The sequence below is a fragment of the Tachyglossus aculeatus genome, chromosome 10, assembly GCF_015852505.1.
Source record: "Tachyglossus aculeatus isolate mTacAcu1 chromosome 10, mTacAcu1.pri, whole genome shotgun sequence".
Classification (NCBI taxonomy): domain Eukaryota; kingdom Metazoa; phylum Chordata; class Mammalia; order Monotremata; family Tachyglossidae; genus Tachyglossus; species Tachyglossus aculeatus.
The window spans coordinates 17,135,200-17,156,253 of NC_052075.1; the positions used below are offsets into that span (position 1 = coordinate 17,135,200).

At 47.9% G+C, this 21,054-nt stretch overlaps 1 protein-coding gene across 1 annotated transcript; it reads right to left on the reverse strand.

Annotated features, from left to right (window-relative positions):
• Nucleotides 1–5,011: 5,011 nt before the first annotated feature.
• On the reverse strand, nucleotides 5,012–20,528 carry TMEM156 (transmembrane protein 156). Its single transcript, XM_038751949.1, has 6 exons — nucleotides 20,441–20,528; nucleotides 16,008–16,277; nucleotides 14,396–14,647; nucleotides 12,896–13,015; nucleotides 10,147–10,230; nucleotides 5,012–5,133 (listed from the first exon to the last, which is right to left on the reverse strand). Exons 1-6 carry the CDS (start codon nucleotides 20,526–20,528, stop codon nucleotides 5,012–5,014), a joined length of 936 nt encoding a protein of 311 aa, XP_038607877.1.
• Nucleotides 20,529–21,054: the final 526 nt, after the last annotated feature.

The window sequence follows — 21,054 nt, forward strand, 5'->3', positions numbered from 1 at the left end:
TGTACTAAAGAACTTGGAAAGTACAATACAGCAATAAAGAGAGACAATCCCTGCCCATACCGGGCTGACTTCTGGACCCCTGGGCTGCATTTCAGAGGGAAATGGCCACCGGTAGCTGAACTGTGGCGAGCACACATCCGACCAGGGCTGTCCCATGGCTGACTGGGAACTGAGTCCCTTAGTTGCTGGCACGAGTGACATTTGTAGTGGCGAATGGGTGAGGGTGACGGGGGGGGGGGTGGTCAGTGCCTTGAGCCCTCTGCCCTGCCAGGGGGGTGCTGCTGGACTCTGCCCATTGGGCTCAGCACAGAAAGGGGTTCCAGGAGAAAGGCCCTTGGCAGCTTTGTGTCCTGGCACAGTGGAATGGTCTTTTCCAGTCCAGGGCCCAGTAGCAGAGCAGTAGCAGCAAACCCAGCCTCAGGGCAGGCTGGCGATGCCCTTAGCCTGTGGGCAGAGGGCAGCTGGGGGCTTTGTGCCATCAGTTGCCCTTTACCCCGGAGATTGTGTTCTTGGTGAGAAGGTCAGTTGTGATGGGCACCCGTGGTCACCCCGAATGCATCCTCCCAAGGAGACACTAGAGAAGTTGGGGACGCAGACCTCGGTCCAGTCATTTTGCGTGGAGGCTGGGGCCTGAGTGACCAGGCTCAATGGGGTTTGATGTGCAGATGGAGCCTGGTCCAGAGGAACCAGGTGCCCACCCTCGGCCCTCCCCAGACCCTCCCCCTCACCCAGGGTCCAAATCAGGGCAGAGAAGGAGGCTCCAAGGTAGGCAGAGGTCAACCGGGGACAGGCCCAGGATGGACAGCGAGACTCAGCAAGTGGCAGTCATTCCTTCACTCAGTTGTATTTAATGAGCGCTGTGTGCAGAGGACTGAACTAAGTGCTTGAGAGAGTACAGTACAACAACAAACAGACACGTTCCCTGACCACCGTGAGCATCAGAGGGAAAGGCGGGCTCCGGGGCCAAGAGCTGAGCCCGCCCTGGGTGAGCTGTCCCGTGCTTGATTTGGAAAGCAAAGTTCAGAGCTGTGATTCTACTGGTCCCTTTGAAGTCGGGGGTTGTGACATGGGCACCCTAGTGCCCACAGCAGTTTACAGCCCCGGGAGGGACTCTATGGGGGCTTGCTGAGAGAGCACCCTGAGATTGTCCCCATAATTTCCTGCTGCCACCATCCCACGGCTCTTGGATTTGGCCCTCAAAAGACTCAGGACACATCTGGGTGTTTTTTTAATGGTATTTCTTAGGCGCTTACTATGTTCCAGGGACTGTTCTAAGAGCTGAGGTACAAGCTAATCAGGTTGGACACAGACCATGTCCCACAGGGGGCTCACAGTCTTAATCCCCATTCTACAGATGAGATAATTGAGGCACAGAGAAGTTAAGTGACTTGCCCAAGGTCACACAGCAGACAAGTGGGGGAGCTGGGATTAGAACCCAGGTCCTTCTGACTTCCCAGCCCGTGCTTGGGATTCAACTAGGTGGCCCTTGCACCTTAGCGGGGGGCTATGGAAATTTGGGGTAGCCTCCTCCCTGCGATAGCCATCTATCCAAATTTGCAGATTCCATCAAGAGATGGACAACTCATGCACTCTCTCTGGATATGAACAAATCATCAATCGATCAATATTATTTATTGAGCGCTTCCTGTGTGCAGAGCTTGGGAGGGTACAACAGAGTTGGTAGACACATTCCTTGCTCACAGCAAGCTTACAGTCTAGAGATATTTTTGCTCACAGCTTCAACAGCAGTGGAATGTTAATGGAATTAGTAATAACCACCCATCCCTGCTCTCATACTTATCTTTAAACTACACTCTGTAAATTATGTATTAGTGTCTGTCTCCCCCTCTAGACTGCAAGCTCATTTGGGGCAGGAAACGTGTCTCGCACCTCTGTTGTACTCTCCCAGGCGCCTAGTACAATGCTGTGCACACAGTAAGTGGGCAATAAATGCCATTGACTGATTGATATTGATTGAGAAAACTGGAAACTTTGCATTTATGCTGATGCAACCATCCAGTTCCTTCAGGATCCTCCAGACCCCCTGACTCTCAGGCCGGTGCTCTTTCTGCTGGTTCATGCTGTTTTCTCAGCACTCATCTCAGAGGGAAACTTCTTTTTAATAGAATTTGTTAAGCCCTTATGTGTCAATCACTGTTCTAAGCGCTGGGGTAAATACAAGTTAATTAGGTTGGTTACAGAGGGAAGCCCTTTTATATCAATCATTCACACCTAGGTGACATCAGCGGAACATAGCCAGTGACAGGGGAAATACAGTAAAACAGATCTGGTAGACGCATTCATTCAATTGTATTTATTGAGCGCTTACCGTGAGCAGAGCACTGTACTAAGTGCTTGATTCACTGCTCACAGTGAGCTTACAGTCTACAGTCAATAATACTTATTGAGCACTTACTATGTGCAGAGCATTTTTTATGGTATTTGTTAAGCGCTTGCACTGTACCATACACTGTACTAAGCACTGGGGTAGTTACAAGCTAATCAGGTTAGACACAGTCTATGTACCGCATGGGGCTCACAGTCTTAATCCCCATTTTACAGATGAGATAACTGAGGCACAGAGAAGTAAAGTGACTTTCCCAAGCAGACAAGTGGTGGAGCCAGGATTAGAACCCAGGTCTTTTTAACTCCCAGGCCCATCCTCTAATCACTAGGCCACGCTGCTTGTACTAAGCATTGTACTAAAGGTTTCGAAGAGTACAATACAGTTGGTAGACACAATTCCTGTTCTCAAGAAGTTTACAATCTAGTAGCGGAGGCAGACACTAAAATTAATTACAGTTAGGGAGAGCAACAGAGTTTAAAGATATGTACCCAAGCACTTAGTACAGTGCTTTGCACACAGCAAGCTCGAAATAAATACCATTGATGATGATGATGATATGTACATCAGTGCTATGTGGGGAATGGAGGGAACTGAGTTCCTAAGTGTTAAGGAGGTGAGGACTCAAGTGTATTGGTGATGTGGATGTATTAAAGTGGTGCTAGGTGGGAGAAATAGGATAGATAATAATTGTGGTATTTATTAAGCACTTACTATGTGTCAAGTACTGTTCTAGGTGCTGGGGTAGATACAAGCTAATTAGGTCGGGTAGTGCCTCTGTCCGTCATGAAGCTCACAGGCTAAAAAGAAAGGAGTAGTCACTTAACTTCTCTGTGCCTCAGTTACCTCATCTGTAAAATGGGGATGAAGACTGTGAGCCCCACATGGGACAACCTGATCACCTTGTATCTACTCCAGCGCTTAGAACAGTGCTTGGCACACAGTGCTTAACAAATGCCATCATTATGATTATAATCTCCATTTTTCAGATGGGGCACAAAGAAATCAAGTGACTTACCCAAGGTCACACAGCTGGCAGAGTCCAGAGTCAGGATTAGAACCCAGGTCCTCTGACTCCCAGGACCGATATATTTCCATTAGGCCACGCTGGTTCTGAGAGATGGTTTGATGACTGACTCTTTAGGGTGGAGAGAGAGGAGTCAAAGGTAACCCCAAAGTTCCAGCTTAAGGGCGGTGTTCTCAACAATGATGGGAAAGTCAGGGAGAGGAGAGGGTTTAGGATGGAAGAGGAAGACGAGTTTTGGACATGTTGTGCTTTATGTGCCAGTGACACTCAGGCCCGTGCTCTTTCCCCTCAGCCGCTAGGTTTTGCCTTCTCCAGTCAATCAATCAATCAATGGTATTTATTGAATGCTGACTCCAAGCAGAGACTCTCCCCTGCCTCTTCCTGGGAACGGGAGGCCTGGGACCTTTTCCAGCCCTACTGCACCCCTGTATTCAGAGCTGCTCGAGCTTCTTTCCCAGAGGGCGAGGAAGATTTGGCACACAGTAATCGTTCAATAAATAGGATTGGTTTATTGACTGACGATGTGGGGGGGGTGGTGCCCCGGCCTGCTGTGGCCACCCAACAGCACCCTTGGCCCGTGCGGGCACCCACCTGTGCCCAAGATGAGCTCTGTCACTTGGCTCTGAGCAGCTCAGACACCCAGCTGAGGTAAAGGTGGATTAAGCAGGCGGGGAGGCAAAGTCTTCTGTGAACCGGCCCCAGCCACTGGATAAAGCATCCGTGTCCTGCTTGGCAGTGACGCACGGAGAAACGGTCATTCTGTCTCTGGGCCTTCCCCTTCATCCGGAGCTGCTGTTGGCGCCACCAACTCACTGGCCACAGGGAGAGGAGGTGTCAGTGGACAAGCCACCTGCATTCCAGTCTGCCTCTCCCCTCAGACAGGAGTGTTAGGCGTTCACTCTTGGTCTCGAGGGGGTGGCTCACAGCCTCGGGGAGGGGAGAGGTCCCTTGTGGTCTTGGAGGGGACCCCTCATGGTCTCAGGCATTCAGTGATGCTCTTGGGGGATCCCTCAGTCTCACGGGGTCACTCACGGTCTTGGGGAGCCACTTGTGGTTTTGGGGGTCCTTCATGGTCTCAGAGGGGGTCCTTCATGGTCTTAGGTGTTCACTCATGGTCTTGGGGGGGGTCACTCACAGTCTCAGAGAGTCATTCACGGTCTTGGGGAGCCACTTGTGGTTTTGGGGGTCCCTCATGGTCTCAGAGGGGGTCCTTCATGGTCTTAGGTGTTCACTCACGGTCTTGAGGGGGGTCACTCACAGTCTCAGGGAGTCATTCATGGTCTTGGGGGTCACTCATGGTCTCAGGGGGTCATTCACAGTATCAGGCATTCACCCAGGTCTCGGGAGGTCACTCACAGCCTCAGAGGGTCACTCACAATCTCGGCGGCGGGGGGTGTATGTGTCACAGCCTTGGGGAGTTACTCATGGTCTTGGGGGTCCCTCAGGTTCTTGGAGAGCGTCCCTCACAGTCTTAGGCATTCACACACAGGCTTGGGGTTGGGGGCGGGGGGTTCCCTCACCATCTCAGAGCTTCTTTCCTTCACTGTCTTGGGGGGATCACTCAAGGTCTCAGAGGGTCACGTACGGTCTTGGCAGGGGTCACTCAGTCTCAAGATTCACTCAAAGTCTCGGGGAGTCACTCATGGTCTCAGGGAGTCACTCACAGTCTTGGGAGAGCCCGTGGGATAGGCCTCCAGCTCCAGGATTGGCGGTAGCGTGTCTCTGGCTGGCGTGAAGGCTGTTTCGTGCTGCCAGTCAGTCTCTGTGGTTTAGAGAGAGAAGCATTTCAATCCTGGCAGAGTGATGGCAACTTGGTTCACGCAGAGGCCCGACAGCACAAGGGGAGAAACAGCATGGCCTAGTGGGAAAAGCCCGGCCCTGGGAGTCAGAAGGACCTGGGCTCTAATCCCAGCCCTGCCACTTGTCTGCCGTGTGACCTTGGACCAGTCGCTTCACTTCTCTAGACCTCAGTTCCCTCATCTGAAAAATCGGGATTAAGACTGTGAGCCTTATGTGGGCCCGGACTGTGTCCAACCTGATTAGCTTTATAGTGAGCACTGTATTGAACACTTAGGAGAATATGACAGAGTTAGAAGGGGAGAGAAGAGGCTAGAACATTGACTCCTATTCCTCTGACTTGGAACTCCCTCTGCAAATGGGACAGACAGGCAGTTCTTCCCACTTTCAAATACACCCCACCACCTCCAACGACCCTTCCCTAATTGATTGTTTTCCCAGCACCCTGATTCATATCATCCTTCATCTTAATCTATCTGAAGAGCTTAATCTAGCTCTTACAGATTTATTTGTACCCTCCTTGGCACTTAGGTAGACATATATCGGCTCAGTTTATCGATTCTGACCACTCTAGTTATCAACATTTTTAGGTCTGTCTTCCCCATTAGAGTGTAAGTTCCTTGAAGGAAGAGAATGTGTCATTTCCTTATTCTGTTTTCCCCAAGCAGCTAGTTCAGTGTATCCCACCCAGTGGGCACTGCTACTAAGCAGCGTGGCCTAGTGGATAACGCACGGGCTTGGGAGTCAGAAGGATCTGGGTTCTAATCCTGGCTCCTCCACATGTCTGCTGTGTGACCTTGGGCAACTCACTTCATTTCTCTAGGACTCAGTGACCTCATCTGTTAAATGGGATTAAGATTACGAGCCCCAAATGGGACAGGGACTATATCCAGCCCGATTTACTTGCATCCACCTCAGTGTTTAGAACAGTGCCTGGCACAGAGTAAGTGCTTAAATACCACAGTTGTTATTATTACTACTACTGCTACTACCACCACCTCCCATCAATCAAACAATGGTATTGATTGAGCACTTACTATGTGCAGAGCACTGCTCTAAATTGATAGAGATGTTCCCTGCCCACAGTGAGCTTACAGTCTAGAGGAACAGTGGCTTTGAGAACTAACCAAACCACTTTCCCCTTAGGGCTCACAGTCGGTGCAGAGCAGCAAATCCATGGACTGACCTACACAGGCAAACCGGCTAATGCGAGAAATCCACTTAGAAGCCCTTTATTTCTCAGTACCCATGGTCACGACAAACCGGTGGTGATACTCCCCTCTTTGACTACCTCTAGACTGTAAGCTCCTTGTGGGCAGGGATCACGTCTACCAACTCTGTTCTATTGTACTCTCTGAGCGCTTAGTACAGTGCTCTGCCCTCAGCACTCAATAAGTACAATTGATTTGACCTCATCAATCAACGAGCTCTTTCAGCAGCTGTTCTGTCATAGTCTCATTGATCACGCAGATGTTCTCTCAAGGCAAAAGTCCCTCCCATTCCCAAGGAACATTTCCCTCACCGCCCGGAGTCCCTGCCACTCCCTGCAGTTGGCTGTAACTCACAGCCTCCTGGATCTGTGTGGGAATGAGGAGAGTCATAAATTTTGCAGTTAAGCGAGTGAAAAATTACATTTTCATGCTGTCGCTTGGTCTGCGAAAATGGTGTAAGGGGCTAATCTTCCCCTGTAAGATAGTGAATCCACTTCAATTGTTCTATCAAGCATACAGTATTTGCCTATTTCAATTTTGCTTGGGGGCTAATGAATTCATCACTATTCAATAGTAAATCTGTCTGTGCCAGGCCACCACCTTATCTGTCTGCTTGCCCACATGTTTGGCTGGGATGTAGTGGTCTCATTCTGCTCTAAAATTCAGTTTTCTTTGCTTCTTTTTCTCTCAACCCTGACCCACCCACATTAAAATAATAATGGTATTTATTAAGGGCTTCCTATGGCAGAGGCATTGAGGTAGAAAATCAGCAGATTGGACACAGAGGTAGTATGGCCCTCTGGAAAGAGTACAGGGCTGAGAGTGGAGAGGCCTGGGTTCTAAATCAAGCTCTGCCACTTTGCTGTGTGACCCTGAGCAAGTCAATTAACTTCTCATGTAACTTCCTTGCGTCTCAATTTCCTCTTCCGTAAAATTGGGATTAAATACCTGCTCTCACTCCCTCTTAGATCGTGAGCTTGTTTGGGACAGGGATTGTGTTGCCTGAGCTGGTTGAACAGTGTCTACAGGTGCTTAACAGATACCATAGTTATTATTATGCCACAGCCTGTCTTATCCCCACTTTTCAGATGAGAAAACTGAGGCCCATTTGCTCGAGGCCACACAGAAAGGGCCCATACTCTTCACACTAGGCCAGGCTGCACCTCACAAAAAACAAGGCACCCATGGCCCCCTCAAGGGACAAGAACCATGTTTAATTCCCACTTGTGTATTCTCTCTCAGTGCTATGTGCTCTGCACATAATAAGTGCTTAATATATACTACTGCTGCTACATGGCAGATGCCCCCAATCTCTAATGCCTCTGGAGAAGAGGTTTAGCCCTTCACAGTTTGCAGACTTTAGTTTCTGTCTTTCTCACTCAAACCGGAAAATCTGGATGATAGTAAAGGCCCAGTGGCTACTTGCAGCTAGCGGAGGGCTTTAAGGTGGCTCATGGACCCGAGACCATCTAAAATGATTTAACCTTATGCGGTTTCTTTATGGTATTTGTTCATTCATTTAATCGTATTTATTGAGCACTTACTGTGTGCAGATCACTGTACTAAGTGCTTGGGAAGTACAAATTGGGAAGAGCAACATATAGAGACAATCCCTACCCAACAACGGGCTCACAGTCGATGTGAGCAGCGGGGCTCAGTGGAAAAGAGCACTGGCTTTGGAGTCAGAGGTGATGGGTTCAAATCCCACCTCCGCCAATTGTCAGCTGTGTGACTTTGGGCAAGTCACTTCACTTCTCTGTGTCTCAGTTACCTTGTCTGTAAAATGGGGATGAAGGCTGTAAGCCCCCAGAGGGACAACCTGATCACCTTGTAACCACCCCAGTGCTTAGAACAGTGCTTTGCACATAGTAAGCACTTAATAAATGCCATTATTATCATTATTATTATTATTATATGCCAGGCACTGTGTGTAGCTCTGGGGTAGATAAAAGCTAATAAAGTTGAATATGTCCGTGTCCCACATGGGGCTCACAGTCTTAACCACCATTTTAGCTCATTATGGGCAGGGAACGCATCTTCTAATTCTATTGTATTGTACTCTCCCAAGTGCGCTCTGCACATGGTAAGCTCTCAATACCACTGATTTTTGCAGATGAGGGTATTGAGGCAGAGAGAAGTGAAGTGACTTGCGCAAGGTCACATAGCAGACAAGTGGCAGAGCCCACATTAGAACCCAGGTCCTTCTGACCCCCAGACTCGTGTGCTATCCACTAAGCCACACTGCTTCAGTTCTGCTCCCCCAGAGGCTCTATATTATGGAGACCCTTTCTGGCTTCAAATCTGATGCTTCCAAATTCACTCATTCACTCATTCAATCGTATTTATTGAGCGCTTACTGTGTGCAGAGCACTGTACTAGGCACTTGGGAAGTACAAGTCGACAACATATACTGTCCTCCCTCTCCATTAACCATTTCCCAGTTTTCCCCAACTGTTCCCACTTTGTGGAACTGACAACCCGCGTCTCAATCAATCAATCATATTTACCGAACACTTATTTTGTGCAGAGCACTGAACTGAATCCTAGGGAAAGTACAGTAGCATCAGTTGACACGATCTCTAATCTCAAGGAGTTTCCCAACTAGTGGGAGAGGCAGATTCTGAATTATAGGTAGGGGGAAGCAACAAATTAAAAACAAATAGACCACTCCTCAGCTCTCAGGTGAGGAGGTAGCCGGAGGAGATATCAGAGAGACAGTTGCCCAGTGACACACACGCACACACACCCCAAACACATCGAGAAACAGAGATAGACACCTAAAGAGTCAGAGACAGACAGACAGCGAGAAGGAGAGTTAGGCTGAGAGATAGAGTGACATTAGAGAAGGAGCTAGAGGTGAAGAGGCAGAGAGAGAGAGAGCTGCAGAGAAACAGACAGGAAAGGGAAGAGGCACTCAGAAATGCCCATGGGAAGACAAGCACAAGCCTGTTTCTCTCTCTTGCCCAACTTGGAAACCCACCCCAGCTGGGCTGGGCTCAGACCTGTCTCCCAGCAGATGCTGTGAAAGGGAAGGGACGGGGGAAAGTGCTCTTCCAGGCCTGCTATCACCTGGTGAAGAAGATACCTTGTTTTTGACATTACTCATAATTTGGGTTTGGAAGCCCTTCTGCTGTTTAGCCTCTACAGGAGGGTGGTGTTCGATGCTCTGGGGTATCAAGGTTAATGGGTTTGGATGATAAATGAGAGACTGTGAGCTCACTGTGGGCAGGGAATGTGTCTGTTATGTTGTTATATTGTACTCTCCCAAGTGCTTAGTAGAATGCACTGCACACAGTAAACACTCCGTAAGTATAAATGACTGATTATTGGTGGCTATCCTCTGTGTGTCTGGTTCTGGTGAGTGTGTGTCTGCTGTGTGTCTTCTTACTACCTTGGTTCTGTGGGAGTATAGCTGTGTGCCTGTTGTGTGTCCTCTGTGCATGTGGCTGTTGTGCAGGGCAAATTTCAGGGTCATAGCATCAGGCCTGGTTTCAAATCTCCCCCAAGTTTTGTCAGTCTCAGCTCTCTCCCTGCCGGGGGCAGGGGGGTGGTGGGACAGAGGTGATGGAGAGACCCTACTCTCATTCCAGAGGATTCGGCCCCGGGACGCAGCCAGGAGAAACCCAATATTTCTCAGCCTCAGTTTCCTAGGCTGGGGCAAAGCTGTGGACAGGCCAGGCCAGCTGTGTTGAGCTCTTCCCCCAGGGGTTCCATCCCGAGGGGGCTGCCGGGGTGAGAGGTCCCCGAGTCCGCTCCTAACTCCCCACCTGAGAGGGTCCGGCCACGCAATTCTCCCTGCTCCGCAGAGTCGCTCTCCCGTCGGGCCTCGGGTGCAGCATAGCCCGCTGATCCTGGAGAAAAACGTTCTGTGATTTCATGATTTCTCATCAGTGTGAGGGCATCCGCCCGGACCACTCACTGCCTCTGGAGCCTGCAGTGAAGCTCCTCTTTCTTTTAATGGTATTTGCTAAGTGCTTACCATCTGCCAGGCACTGAACTAAGCGCTGGGGCAGATACAAGCTAATCAGGTTGGACACAGTCCCATTCCCACACTGGGCTCATTTTACAGATGAGGCCTGGAGAAGTGAAGTGGCTTGCTCAAGGTCACTCAGCAGACAAGTGGCGGAGCTGGGATTAGTGGTGGAGCTGATTCCAGGCCCATGCTCTATCCGCTATGCTAACGACAGACACTGAGTCTTCCCACAAGCTGAGTTTCTGCTGTCAGAGCCAGGACAGCTAACTCCACTCACACCACAGCAGCGTGGCTCAGTGGAAAGAGCATGGGCTTTTGAGTCAGAGATCATGGGTTCAAATCCCAGCTCTACCAGTTGTCAGCTGTGTGACTTTGGGCAAGTCATTTCACTTCTCTATTCCTCAGTTACCTCATCTGTAAAATGGGGATTAAGACTGTGAACCCCCCGGGGAACAACCTGATCACCTTGTAACCTCCCCAGCGCTAAGGACAGTGCTTTGCCCATAGTAAGCGCTTAATAAATGCTATTATCATTATTATTATCAGCTCCTGGCCAGTGGCCCAGTGGCCTTCATTCCTAGAGGGCAGGGATCATTCGTTCATTCATTCATTCAATCATATTTATTGAGCGCTTACTGTGTACAGAGCACTGTACTAAGCACTTGGGAAGTACAAGTTGGCAACATATAGAGACGGTCCTTACCCAACAGTGGGCTCACAGTCTAGAAGACTGTGATCATGACTACCAACTCTAGTGGACCCTCCCAGGTGCTTACTCTGCATACAGTAAGCAACTAATAAATACCATTGAATGCTAGTTGTGGGCAGGGACTATGTCTGTTTTCTTGTTATGTTGTATTACCTCAAGTGCTTAGCAGAGAGCTCTGCATACAATAAAGTCTCAATAAATACCATGGATTGATGGATGGATTGATTGATTGGCTGGTGTGTCCCTCTACAGTTTATGGAGACACTGTGATGTTGGACCTCTGCTCACTGTCCTGGCACCCGCTAATGATAATAACAATGATAATGGCATTTATTAAGCGCTCACTATGTGCAAAGCACTGTTCTAAGCTCTGGGGAGGTTACAAGGTGATCAGGTTGTCCCACGGGGGGCTCACAGTCTTAATCCCCATTTTACAGATGAGGTAACTGAGGCACAGAGACGTTAAGTGGCTTGCCCAAAGTCACACAGCTGACAATTGGTGGAGCTGAGATTTGAACCCATGACCTTTGAATCCAAAGCCCGTGCTCTTTCCACTGAGCCACGCTGCTTCACTAAGACTTTCAGTGGCTGGAAGGTCATGAGCCTGGCCTCGCCGCCTCTTCCCAGCCACTAACCCTTGACTCTGTCACATTCCTCAGCCTGGCTGGCTAACTATTCCTCTCTTTGTCAATCAGTGAGATTTACTGACCACTCACTGAGTTCAGAGCACTGTACTAAGCACTTGGGAGTGTCTAATAAAGCAGATGTTATCCCTGCCCTCAAGGAGCTTAGGAGCTCATTTTTTATCTCCCTTTTTCTCTTCCTCTCTCTCTTCCTGCAACCTTTCCTCCCTCTCTGTGTCTGTTTCTTTCCTCTGTCCCCATCTGTCTCTCTCCTTTCCTGCTTTTTCCCCTCCCTAATCTTTGACCACTGCCCTGCCCCCATAGAGTCCCCAGTCTGGTATTATAGAGTTTCGGTTGTCAATTCAACTTCATTTTGTCCTACTGCCCTTTGTTAAGTCCTCATAACCTATACATAGAATCAATTGGTAATTTTTTTATGGTATTTGTTACATGCTTACTCTCTGCCAAGCACTGTACTAAGTGCTAGGGTAGATACAAGATAATTGGACAGTCCCTGTCTTGCATGGGGCTCACAGCCTTAATCCTCGTTTTACAAGTGAGGTAAATGAGGCACAGAGAAATGAAGCCACTGGCCCAAGATCACACAGCATACAAGTGGTGGAGGCAGGATTAGAACCCAGGTCCTCTGACTCTCAGGTCCCTGCTCTTTCCACCAGGCCATACTGCTTCTCAATTCAGTGTCACAAACAAGAAAACTGGTAATTGACTGCTTTTAGTAGTGCAGCCACCACTATGGTGTGCTATCGCCCACACACTCATTTGAGTGTGTAAATGGGGTGAGTCAGTCTGCAGCCTGACCAGGTTTTGTGCTTTTTTTCTTTTAAATGGTATTTGTTCATCATTCACTATGTGCCAGGCACTGTACTAGGCACTGGGGTAGATACAAGTTAAACAGGTTGGACGCACTCCCTGACCCACATAGGGCTTGCAGTCTTAAACCCCATTTTCCAAATGAGTAACTGAGGCCCAGAGAAGTGAAATGACTTGTCCGAGGTCACACATCAGACAAGTGGCAGAGCTGGGGTTAGAACCCAGATCCTTCTGATGCCCGGGTCTGTGCTCTCTCCTCCAGGCCACACCAACTGTTTGGAGCAGTAGCGGTTCAGCCCAAGAACCTCTGGGATAAGCGGGACCCTAACCTAAAGGCCTAGCCCACCCTAAGGTGGCTAAAGAAGGTTTTTGGTACTTACTGGGCCTTGGGCAGCCTTTCTGGTTCCCTTGGAAGACCTTGTAGGTGACGATGATGACCAAAACCATGCACACGAGCAGAACTAAAACATACAAGGTGATCTTCCCTGGGAGGGTGGAGCCTGGAGAAAAATTGGAAAGGGCTGAATGATATCCTGAAAGGGTACAGATCCTGAATAGGTAGTTCCCCAGGTGGTTGGGTTGTAACAGGGGTAGTGAGCTGGGATGGGTGGGCACACTGTCCACTCCCCACTGCCCCTGATCATGGGCTCAGGGCTAAGGCGGCTGGTCTTCACTCAGGGTGTGGGGTATGAGTCACCTGGTGTGGAAAATAGCACCCAAATCCTAGCTCGGGGCTGAGGATCTAGTTGAGGGGAAAGCAGAAGAAACCCCTACCAGAATGGACCAGAATGGGCTGCTCTATCAATCAGTCAACAGTATTTATTGGGCATTTAACTTTACGTAGAGCACTATATTAAGCACTTGAGAGAACACAACAGAGTCAGTAGATATTATCCTTGCCTTCAAGGCACTTGCAATCTAGTTGGGAGACAGACAGTAAAATAAATTCCAGACAGGGGGAAGCAATAAAGGGTAAAATATGTACAGAAACGCTACATACCCAAGTGCTTGGGTGACGAGGAAGTACTGAAGTGCCCCTTGTTGGGATATAGGGTGGGAAGATGCAAGATTAATCAGGGAAGGCTTCCTGGAGGAGATGTGATTTCAGAAGGGCTTTGAAGATGGTGAGAGAGGTAGTCCACCAGTCTTGAAGGAGGATGGAGTTCCAGGCTGAAGGAGGGGTTGAGCTGGAGGTTAGCAACAGGAGAGATGAGAACCGGCCACGCTGAGTAGGTTGGCTTGACAGGAACAAAGAGCGTGAGCTGGAGTGTAGTGGCACAAGAGTGAAGATAAAGTACAGTGGAGAGAGCTGTTTGAGGGCTCTCAAGCAGATATTCTCCTTGGTGTGGAAAGAAATGGGCAACCGTGGGAAGTTTTTGAGGAGTGGAGAGATATATGCAGAATGATGTTTTACAGAAATGATCCAGGCATCAGACTGAAGTGCACACTGGAGAGGGGAGAGGCTGGAGACAGGAAGGTCAGCACGTTTAAGTCAGAACATGAAAAATTGAGAAGCAGTGGGTCCAGTCGTTAGAGAACAGGCCTGGAAGCCTGAAGGACCTGGGTTCTAATCCCAGCTCTGCCACTTGTCTGCTGTATGATCCTGGGCAAGTCACTTCACTTCTCTGGGTCTCAGTTCCCTCATCTGTAAAATGGGGATTAAGACTGTGAGCCCCATTTGGAACATGGACTGTATCCAACCTGATTATCTTGTATCTACCCCAGTGCTCATTTGGGAGAGGATGGTGCAACAGAGTTGGTAGGCATGTTCCCCGCCCCCAACAAGGCAATGGGCTGTATTCAGCCTCGCCTGATTGCTTCCCGGATTTTCCCAGTGCCCTCCCTGCCTGCAGCCCCTCCGATTTCCGCCTGTGACTTACCGCCCATTTGGAGCTGCAGAGAAATCTGTCTGCAGCTGTCCAAGTGGCCCATCCCAGAGCACGAGGGATTGCCCTCACTGCCCTGAGCTGGCTCTCTCCTCCCGAAAGGGGCATTTCCCATCCAGATTTCTACTCTGCAGTGAGGCCTGGGATCTTCCGGGCCCTCTCTGGTCGGGCCCACGGGGACGTTGTATTGTTCACAAGAAGGGAGATCGTCTCCTTTGGCTTCCAGAGAGACGCTCCCCACGGCAGCTACGGAGAGAGCAGAAGGAGTGCCGGCCCTCCCTACCTCGCTCTCCCTCCCACCTGGCCCATCTTGAGTCCTGAAGGAATAGAAACTCTCTCTAGGAGCAGCATGGACTAGTGGAAAGAGCACAGCCTGAGAGTCAGAGGACCAGGGTTCTAATTCCGACTCTGCCACTTGTCTGCCGCGTGACCTTGGACAAGTCACTTCACTTCTTTGGGTCTCAGTTCCCCCATCTGCATAATGGGGATTCAATACTTATTCTTCTCCCTCCTACTTCTTCCTACTAAGACTATGAGCCCCGTGTGGGACCTGATTAATTTGTATCTATCCCAGAGCTTTGTACAGTGCTTGAGGCAGAATAAGCACTTAACAGATATCATAATTATTTTTATTATTATCATTATTAATACAGCTGGGGAGCTGTATCAGGGGTGATATTGTGACCTACAGGCCCCCTCAAGAGCCCCACTCCACTGCTTAACAGGATTGTAGTCTGGAAGTCCCCCTTCTCGCTAGGATGAGCTCCCCTACTCCGTTATAATAATAATGTTTGTGGTAATTGTTAAGCGCTTACTCTGTGCCAAGCACTGTACGGAGCACTGGGGCTGATACAAGATAATCAGGTTGGACACAGTACCTGTCCCACATAGGGATTTGCAATCTTGAGAAGAGGCAGGGAATGTGTCTACCAACTCTATTGTATTGTACTGTCCCAAACATTCAGTACAGTGCTCTGCACATAGTAAGTGCTCAATCAATCATCCAACTGTATTTATTAAGTGCTTATTGTGTTTAGAGCACTGTACAAAGTGCCTGGGAGAGTTCAGTAGGGCAGAATTGGTAGACACTTTCCCTGCCCACAACGATCTTACAGTCTAGAGGATGATGATGAGAAGAAGAGCAGGTATTGAATCCCCATTTTGTAGGTGAGTAAACTGAGGCACAGAGAAGTGAAGTGACTTGCCCAAGGTCACACAAAAAGCAAGAAGTAGAACTGGGATTAGAACCCAGATCCTGGGACTCTCAGGCCTGTGCTCTCTCCACTAAGCCAGAGCCATCATCCAGTTCCTCACTGGAAGTTACAATTCTGGCTGTGCTACTGACTGCCTAGAACTCAGTCAATCAACCGTATTTATTGAGCGTTTACTGTGTGCAGAGCACTGTACTGAGCGCTTGGGGAAGTATAATATAACAATTTAACAGACACATTCCCTCCCTGCTCACAGTGAGCTTACAGTCTAGCCCCAGGAGGCCTCAGAGATCTGAACCCTAAGTCGGGAAAGGGCTGGGGATGTCATAGCCACCCCTCCACCCCTGGTGAATGGGTGGGGTCCGACTCTTCACCCCACTCCCTCCCTGCCGCACCTGGTGAGGGCAGTGCCTGAGCCCGGCCCCCGGGCCCTGAGGAGTCACAAAGCAGACAGGATGGGCAGGTGAGGGATGGCCGGGGAGCCACTTGGCAGGCGAGAGCGGAGGTCGGCCAGAAGGACCGGTTGATAAAGATCTCCAGAACGACAGTCTGATTCCCCGTTCCCCACTGCAGGATCCTCGGGAAGGAAATATTGAACGAGGAGAGTGAAGGAGGCGAGTTGTTTAGCGCACACGTGTCTGAACAGGAGAGCGCCACGATGGGTCCTGGAAGCAAAGACGGAGGAAAGAAAGGCTGGGTCCATCTGCCGTCCCACCACCCACTGAGCACATGCAAGGGTGCCCAGCCTTCCTTGGCTGAGCCCTCGCTCTCCAGCCAATCTGGAGCAATCAGCCGACTGATAATAATTACGATAATAATGGCATTAGTTAAACATTTACTACGTGCCAAATTCTGTACGGAAAACTGGGTAGGTATAAGATAATCACGTCAGCTATAGTTCCCGGCAGCCTGGACATAGTCCAGGCCCCACGTGGGATGAACAGACTCAATTCCCGTTTTGCAGATGAAGTGACTGAGGCCCAAAGAAGAGACTTGACCAAGTTCACACAGCAGGCAAGTGGTGGAGTAGGATTAGAACCCAGAGCCTCGGGCTCCCACGTTCATGCTCTTTCCATTAGACTGTGCTGCTTCTCTATTTCCAATGCTTTTGTATTTTATCACCATGAGTTGGACACCAGACTCTCCTCTGCCTCATCTGACACCCGTCCTGGACTGCTCCCATGTTCTCTGCTGTCTCAGCAAGGGGCCATGCCAGGCTGAGACTGTGCCAATGTGAAGTTGTGCCAACCTGAGGACTGACTTGCATGTTACACTCCTAACATTGTCATTTCTAGCCTCTTTTTTTTTTAAAGGCACTTACTATGTGCCTTTCACTGTACTAAGTGCCCTAAGCTTACTAAGCACTGAGATAGAATCAAGCTTAATCAGGTGAGACGAGATTACTATTCTATTTATTTTGTTAATGATGTGCATTTAGCTTTAATTCTATTTGTTCTGATGACTTGACACCTGTCTACATGTTTTGTTTTGTTGTCTGTCTCCTCCTTCTAGACTGTGAACCTGTTGTTGGGTAGGGACCGTCTCTATATGTTGCCAACTTGTACTTCCCAAGCGCTTACTACAGTGCTCTGCACATAGTAAGCACTCAATAAATACGACTGAATGAATGAATGAATGAATTGAGGTATAGTGAGGAAATTAGTGTTAGAGTAGTGAAATGTATGGGCTGGGATGTAGAATAATAATAATAATGGCATTTATTAAGCGCTTACTATGTGCAAAGCACTGTTCTAAGCACCGGGCACTGAGAAGGAAATCAGCAAGGTTAAGTAGGAGGGGGTGAGCTGATTGAGTGCTTTAAAGCCAAAGGGGAGGAGTTTCGAGTTTTAACTGTCAATTCTTTAGCCCCTTCTCTGTAGCTCTGAGGTCCAAACTTTCTTCTTGAAGGGTCTCTTGGCACACATTTCTCCACTCCTCAAAACCTCTGCCGGCTTCCCGTATCCTCACGTTCTTCTTTAAGGCACTACTCATTATTATTATTATCATCATCATTATTTTTATGGTAGCGCTTGTTAAGCGCTTATGGGTTGAGCACTGTTCAAAGTGCTGAGGTAGATACAACTTAATCTGATCGGACAAAATCCCTGTCCCAAGTGGTGCTCACAGTCTAAGTAGGAAGGAGAACAGGCATTAAATCCCCATTTTAAATCCCCATTAAATCAGAGAAGCAGCGCGGCTCAGTGGAAAGATCACGGGCTTTGGAGTTGGAGGTCATGGGTTCAAATCCTGCCTCTGCCAACTATCAGCTGTGTGACTTTGGGCAAGTCACTTCGCTTCTCTGTGCCTTAGTTCCCTCATCTGTAAAATGGGGATGAAGACTGTGAGCACCCCGTGGCACAACCTGATCACCTTGTAACCTCCCCAGAGCTTAGAACAGTGCTTTGCACGTAGGAAGTGCTTAATAAATGCCATTAATATTATTATTATTTTACTGTGGAGGAAAGTGAGACACAGAGAAGTTAAGTGACTTGCCCAAGGTCTCACAGCAACCAAATTGTAAAGCAGGGAGTAGAAACGAGGTTCTCTTGACTCCCAGAATCTACGCTCTTTCCACGAGGACATGCTGCTTCCCCATTTTACACATCGGCTCTCTCTTCACTTGCTGCTCCCCAGCTAACTCTCTTCATTCTTCCTCATCTAATGGCACCCATCCCTTTATCAACTCTCCCACCTCCATCCCCTACGTCACACTGTTCTCCCAGTTTGGAACGCCCTCCCCACCCGGCCTGACAGATTCCTGTTCTCCTCGCTTTCAAAGCCGTCTTAAAATTCCACCTCTTTCACCAACCTCCTCCAGCTAATTCCTCAACCCCGAATTTTATCAACCTAGAAGCCACCTCTAGCTCTTATGCATTTATTTATATCCCATTCACACTTGCATAAATATGTCTAATTAATTGTACGTTGAATTATTTTTTCTAATTATTTGTAGGTTTTTCATATCTGTTTTTCCTGCTGGAATGTAAGCTCCTTGAGGGCAGGAAACATGTCTCAAACTTTTATTATACTTTCCCAAGTACTAAGTTCAGAACATTGCACACAGGGATCACTATTACTACTATTACTAATACTATTACTATCAATCAATCAAACAGTGGTATTTATTGAGCACTTATTATGTACCGAGCACTGTACTAAGTGAAGCAGCGTGGCTCAGTGGAAAGAGCACAGGCTTGGGAGTCAGAAGTCATGGGTTCTAATCCCGGCTCCCCCACATGTCTGCTGTGTGGCTTTGGGCAAGTCATTTAACTTCTCTGAGCCTCAGTTACCTCATCTGTAAAATGGGGACTAAGACTGTGAGCCCCACTTGGGACAACATCATCACCTTGTAGCCCCACCAGTGCTTAGAACAGTTCTTTGCACATAGTAAGTGCTTAACCAATGCCATCATTATTTATTATTACTAAGTGCTTGGGAGAGAACAATACAAAAGAGTTGATAGATACGTCTCCTGCCCACTACTATTACTACTATAATCGATGGTATTTATTGAGCACCTAATATATGCTGAGCACTGTACTAAACTCTTAATAGAGCAGAATACAACAGAGTTAGCAGGCACATTCCCTGCCCACAACATGCTTGCAGTCTACTACTACCACTACTACTGTTACTACTACTTGACACATAGTAAGCACTTAACAAATACCATCATTATTATTACTACTATTATCAAATATCCTAATAAATAATTTCCCCTAGACACCCCTTATTTCAGGGGCTAGTGGTCGAGTTTGTGGGCTATCCAGGCCCTGGCTTCTCCTTCTCTGCCTTGCCCCCTGTCTTTTGGCTACTGAGTTTCTTGTTGGAGCTTTCACCAGAGGTGGACCCAAAGTGAAACTGAAATAATTTGTTCTCTTGGTCCTTGTGTGTCTCTGTTTGCTTATTGGTAAAATGGGGTTAAAATACCAGTTCTCCCTCCCTCTTAGACTCTGAGCCCTAGGACAGAGACTGTGTTAATTTGATTATTTTATATCCACCCCAGCACTTAACACAGTCCTTGCACATAGTAAGTGCTTAACAAATACCAGTCAGTCAATTATTAGTATTCATTGGGCACTTACTTTGTACAAAGCCCTGTACTATGAACTTGCGAGAGTATAATACCATGATAATATTAATCATAGTAATAATTATTATTATTTCCAGCCTCGGGGACATCAACCAAATTCACCCGGGTTGAAAAAGCTACATTTCTTCAACTCTAGAAAATAGACCTATCAAGTAATATTAACCTAGATCCTTTGACTGAGTAGAAATGAATTGTCTCATAAATTCTTTCAAAAATTTTACTCCCTTCTTGAATAACATCCTGTCAAGTCATTTGGATCCACATTTTGAGGTCTGGGGGAGTTCTTTTCTATCAGCTCTGCTCAGTAGATAAATGTGTCTCCTTAAATACTACATATATCCATCTTTTTTCTAATATTATTTCCCCAAGCACCCGCAATTCTCTCCTTCCAGAAGTCTGTCATGCCAACAGAGTGTTGCACAAATTGCATGGTACATTTTTCTTTCTTTCTTTCTTTTCTGCTGGGGGAGAAAAGGAATCCAAGAAACCTTACGTTCTTTAGAGAAACTCTGCAGAGAATGTGAAATACAAATGAATTATATAAATATAATTAGTTATATTAATTAACTGGCTCACAAAGTTAAAGTTTCCCCTCACCATAAAAACCAACTCAGTTGGCAGCCCCCTAACTTGTGGTTTTCTAAGTTAACCAGCCACAACACTTTATCATTAAGATGCAATCAGGCAGGCACAAGTAGAAACTTTGAAACCCATCCAATATAAGGGAATACTCACCTTCGGGTGACTGGAAGTACTCTGGCAGAATTAAAATGAACATAATTATGATTGTTACCAATAATTTCAGGAGCACCGTTTTGGTCATAGTTGAGCACGTGGCCCCAAGCAGTTTCCATATAACACTGTGCTATGTTTCTTCCTGCTTTAATCCTCATTGCAGTGAGTAGGTGAATGCAGTATACTTATTACTCATTTCCTTTGGGGGCAAGGCTTTCTCCTTTTTTTTTTCCTCTCACTTTGCTCCCGCGCCGACTCTTGATCATCGCAGCAGAAATTTCCCTTGGAGCAGCCAACCCGGGCAGGGTACGATTTGCTCTCAGCTTAAGGTTTCCCCTTGACAAAAAAAAAAAAAGCAAATCAGCTTGCAACTTCTCACGAGCAACCCACTAAAGAGCACTGTCCCAGGGACTTATCAGTATATGGGCATTCAGGGCAAAGTGCTCAGGTTCCAGAAATGTTGTTCCAGTGTGTGGGGAAACACAATCACCTATTCTATTTGTCCAGGAGAAACCGCGAATGCCAGTAGAGGCCAGGAGGCAAAAGAGTTCTGTGCCTTTTTTGTTTAAAAATGGTATTTGTTAAGCGTTTACTACGTGCCAGGCACGGTACTA

What these genes read in the sequence shown, in the direction of transcription:
- TMEM156 (XM_038751949.1), bottom strand. Translation starts at nt 20,528, where the DNA reads ATGACCAAAACGGTGCTCCTGAAATTATTGGTAACAATCATAATTATG. An exon ending in TCAGGCACTGCCCTCACCAG is followed by an intron (nt 14,648 to 16,007) that starts GTGCGGCAGGGA and finishes CTCTCTCCGTAG; the next exon opens with CTGCCGTGGGGAGCGTCTCT. An exon ending in GCGTGGCCGGACCCTCTCAG is followed by an intron (nt 5,134 to 10,146) that starts GTGGGGAGTTAG and finishes TCTAAACCACAG; the next exon opens with AGACTGACTGGCAGCACGAA.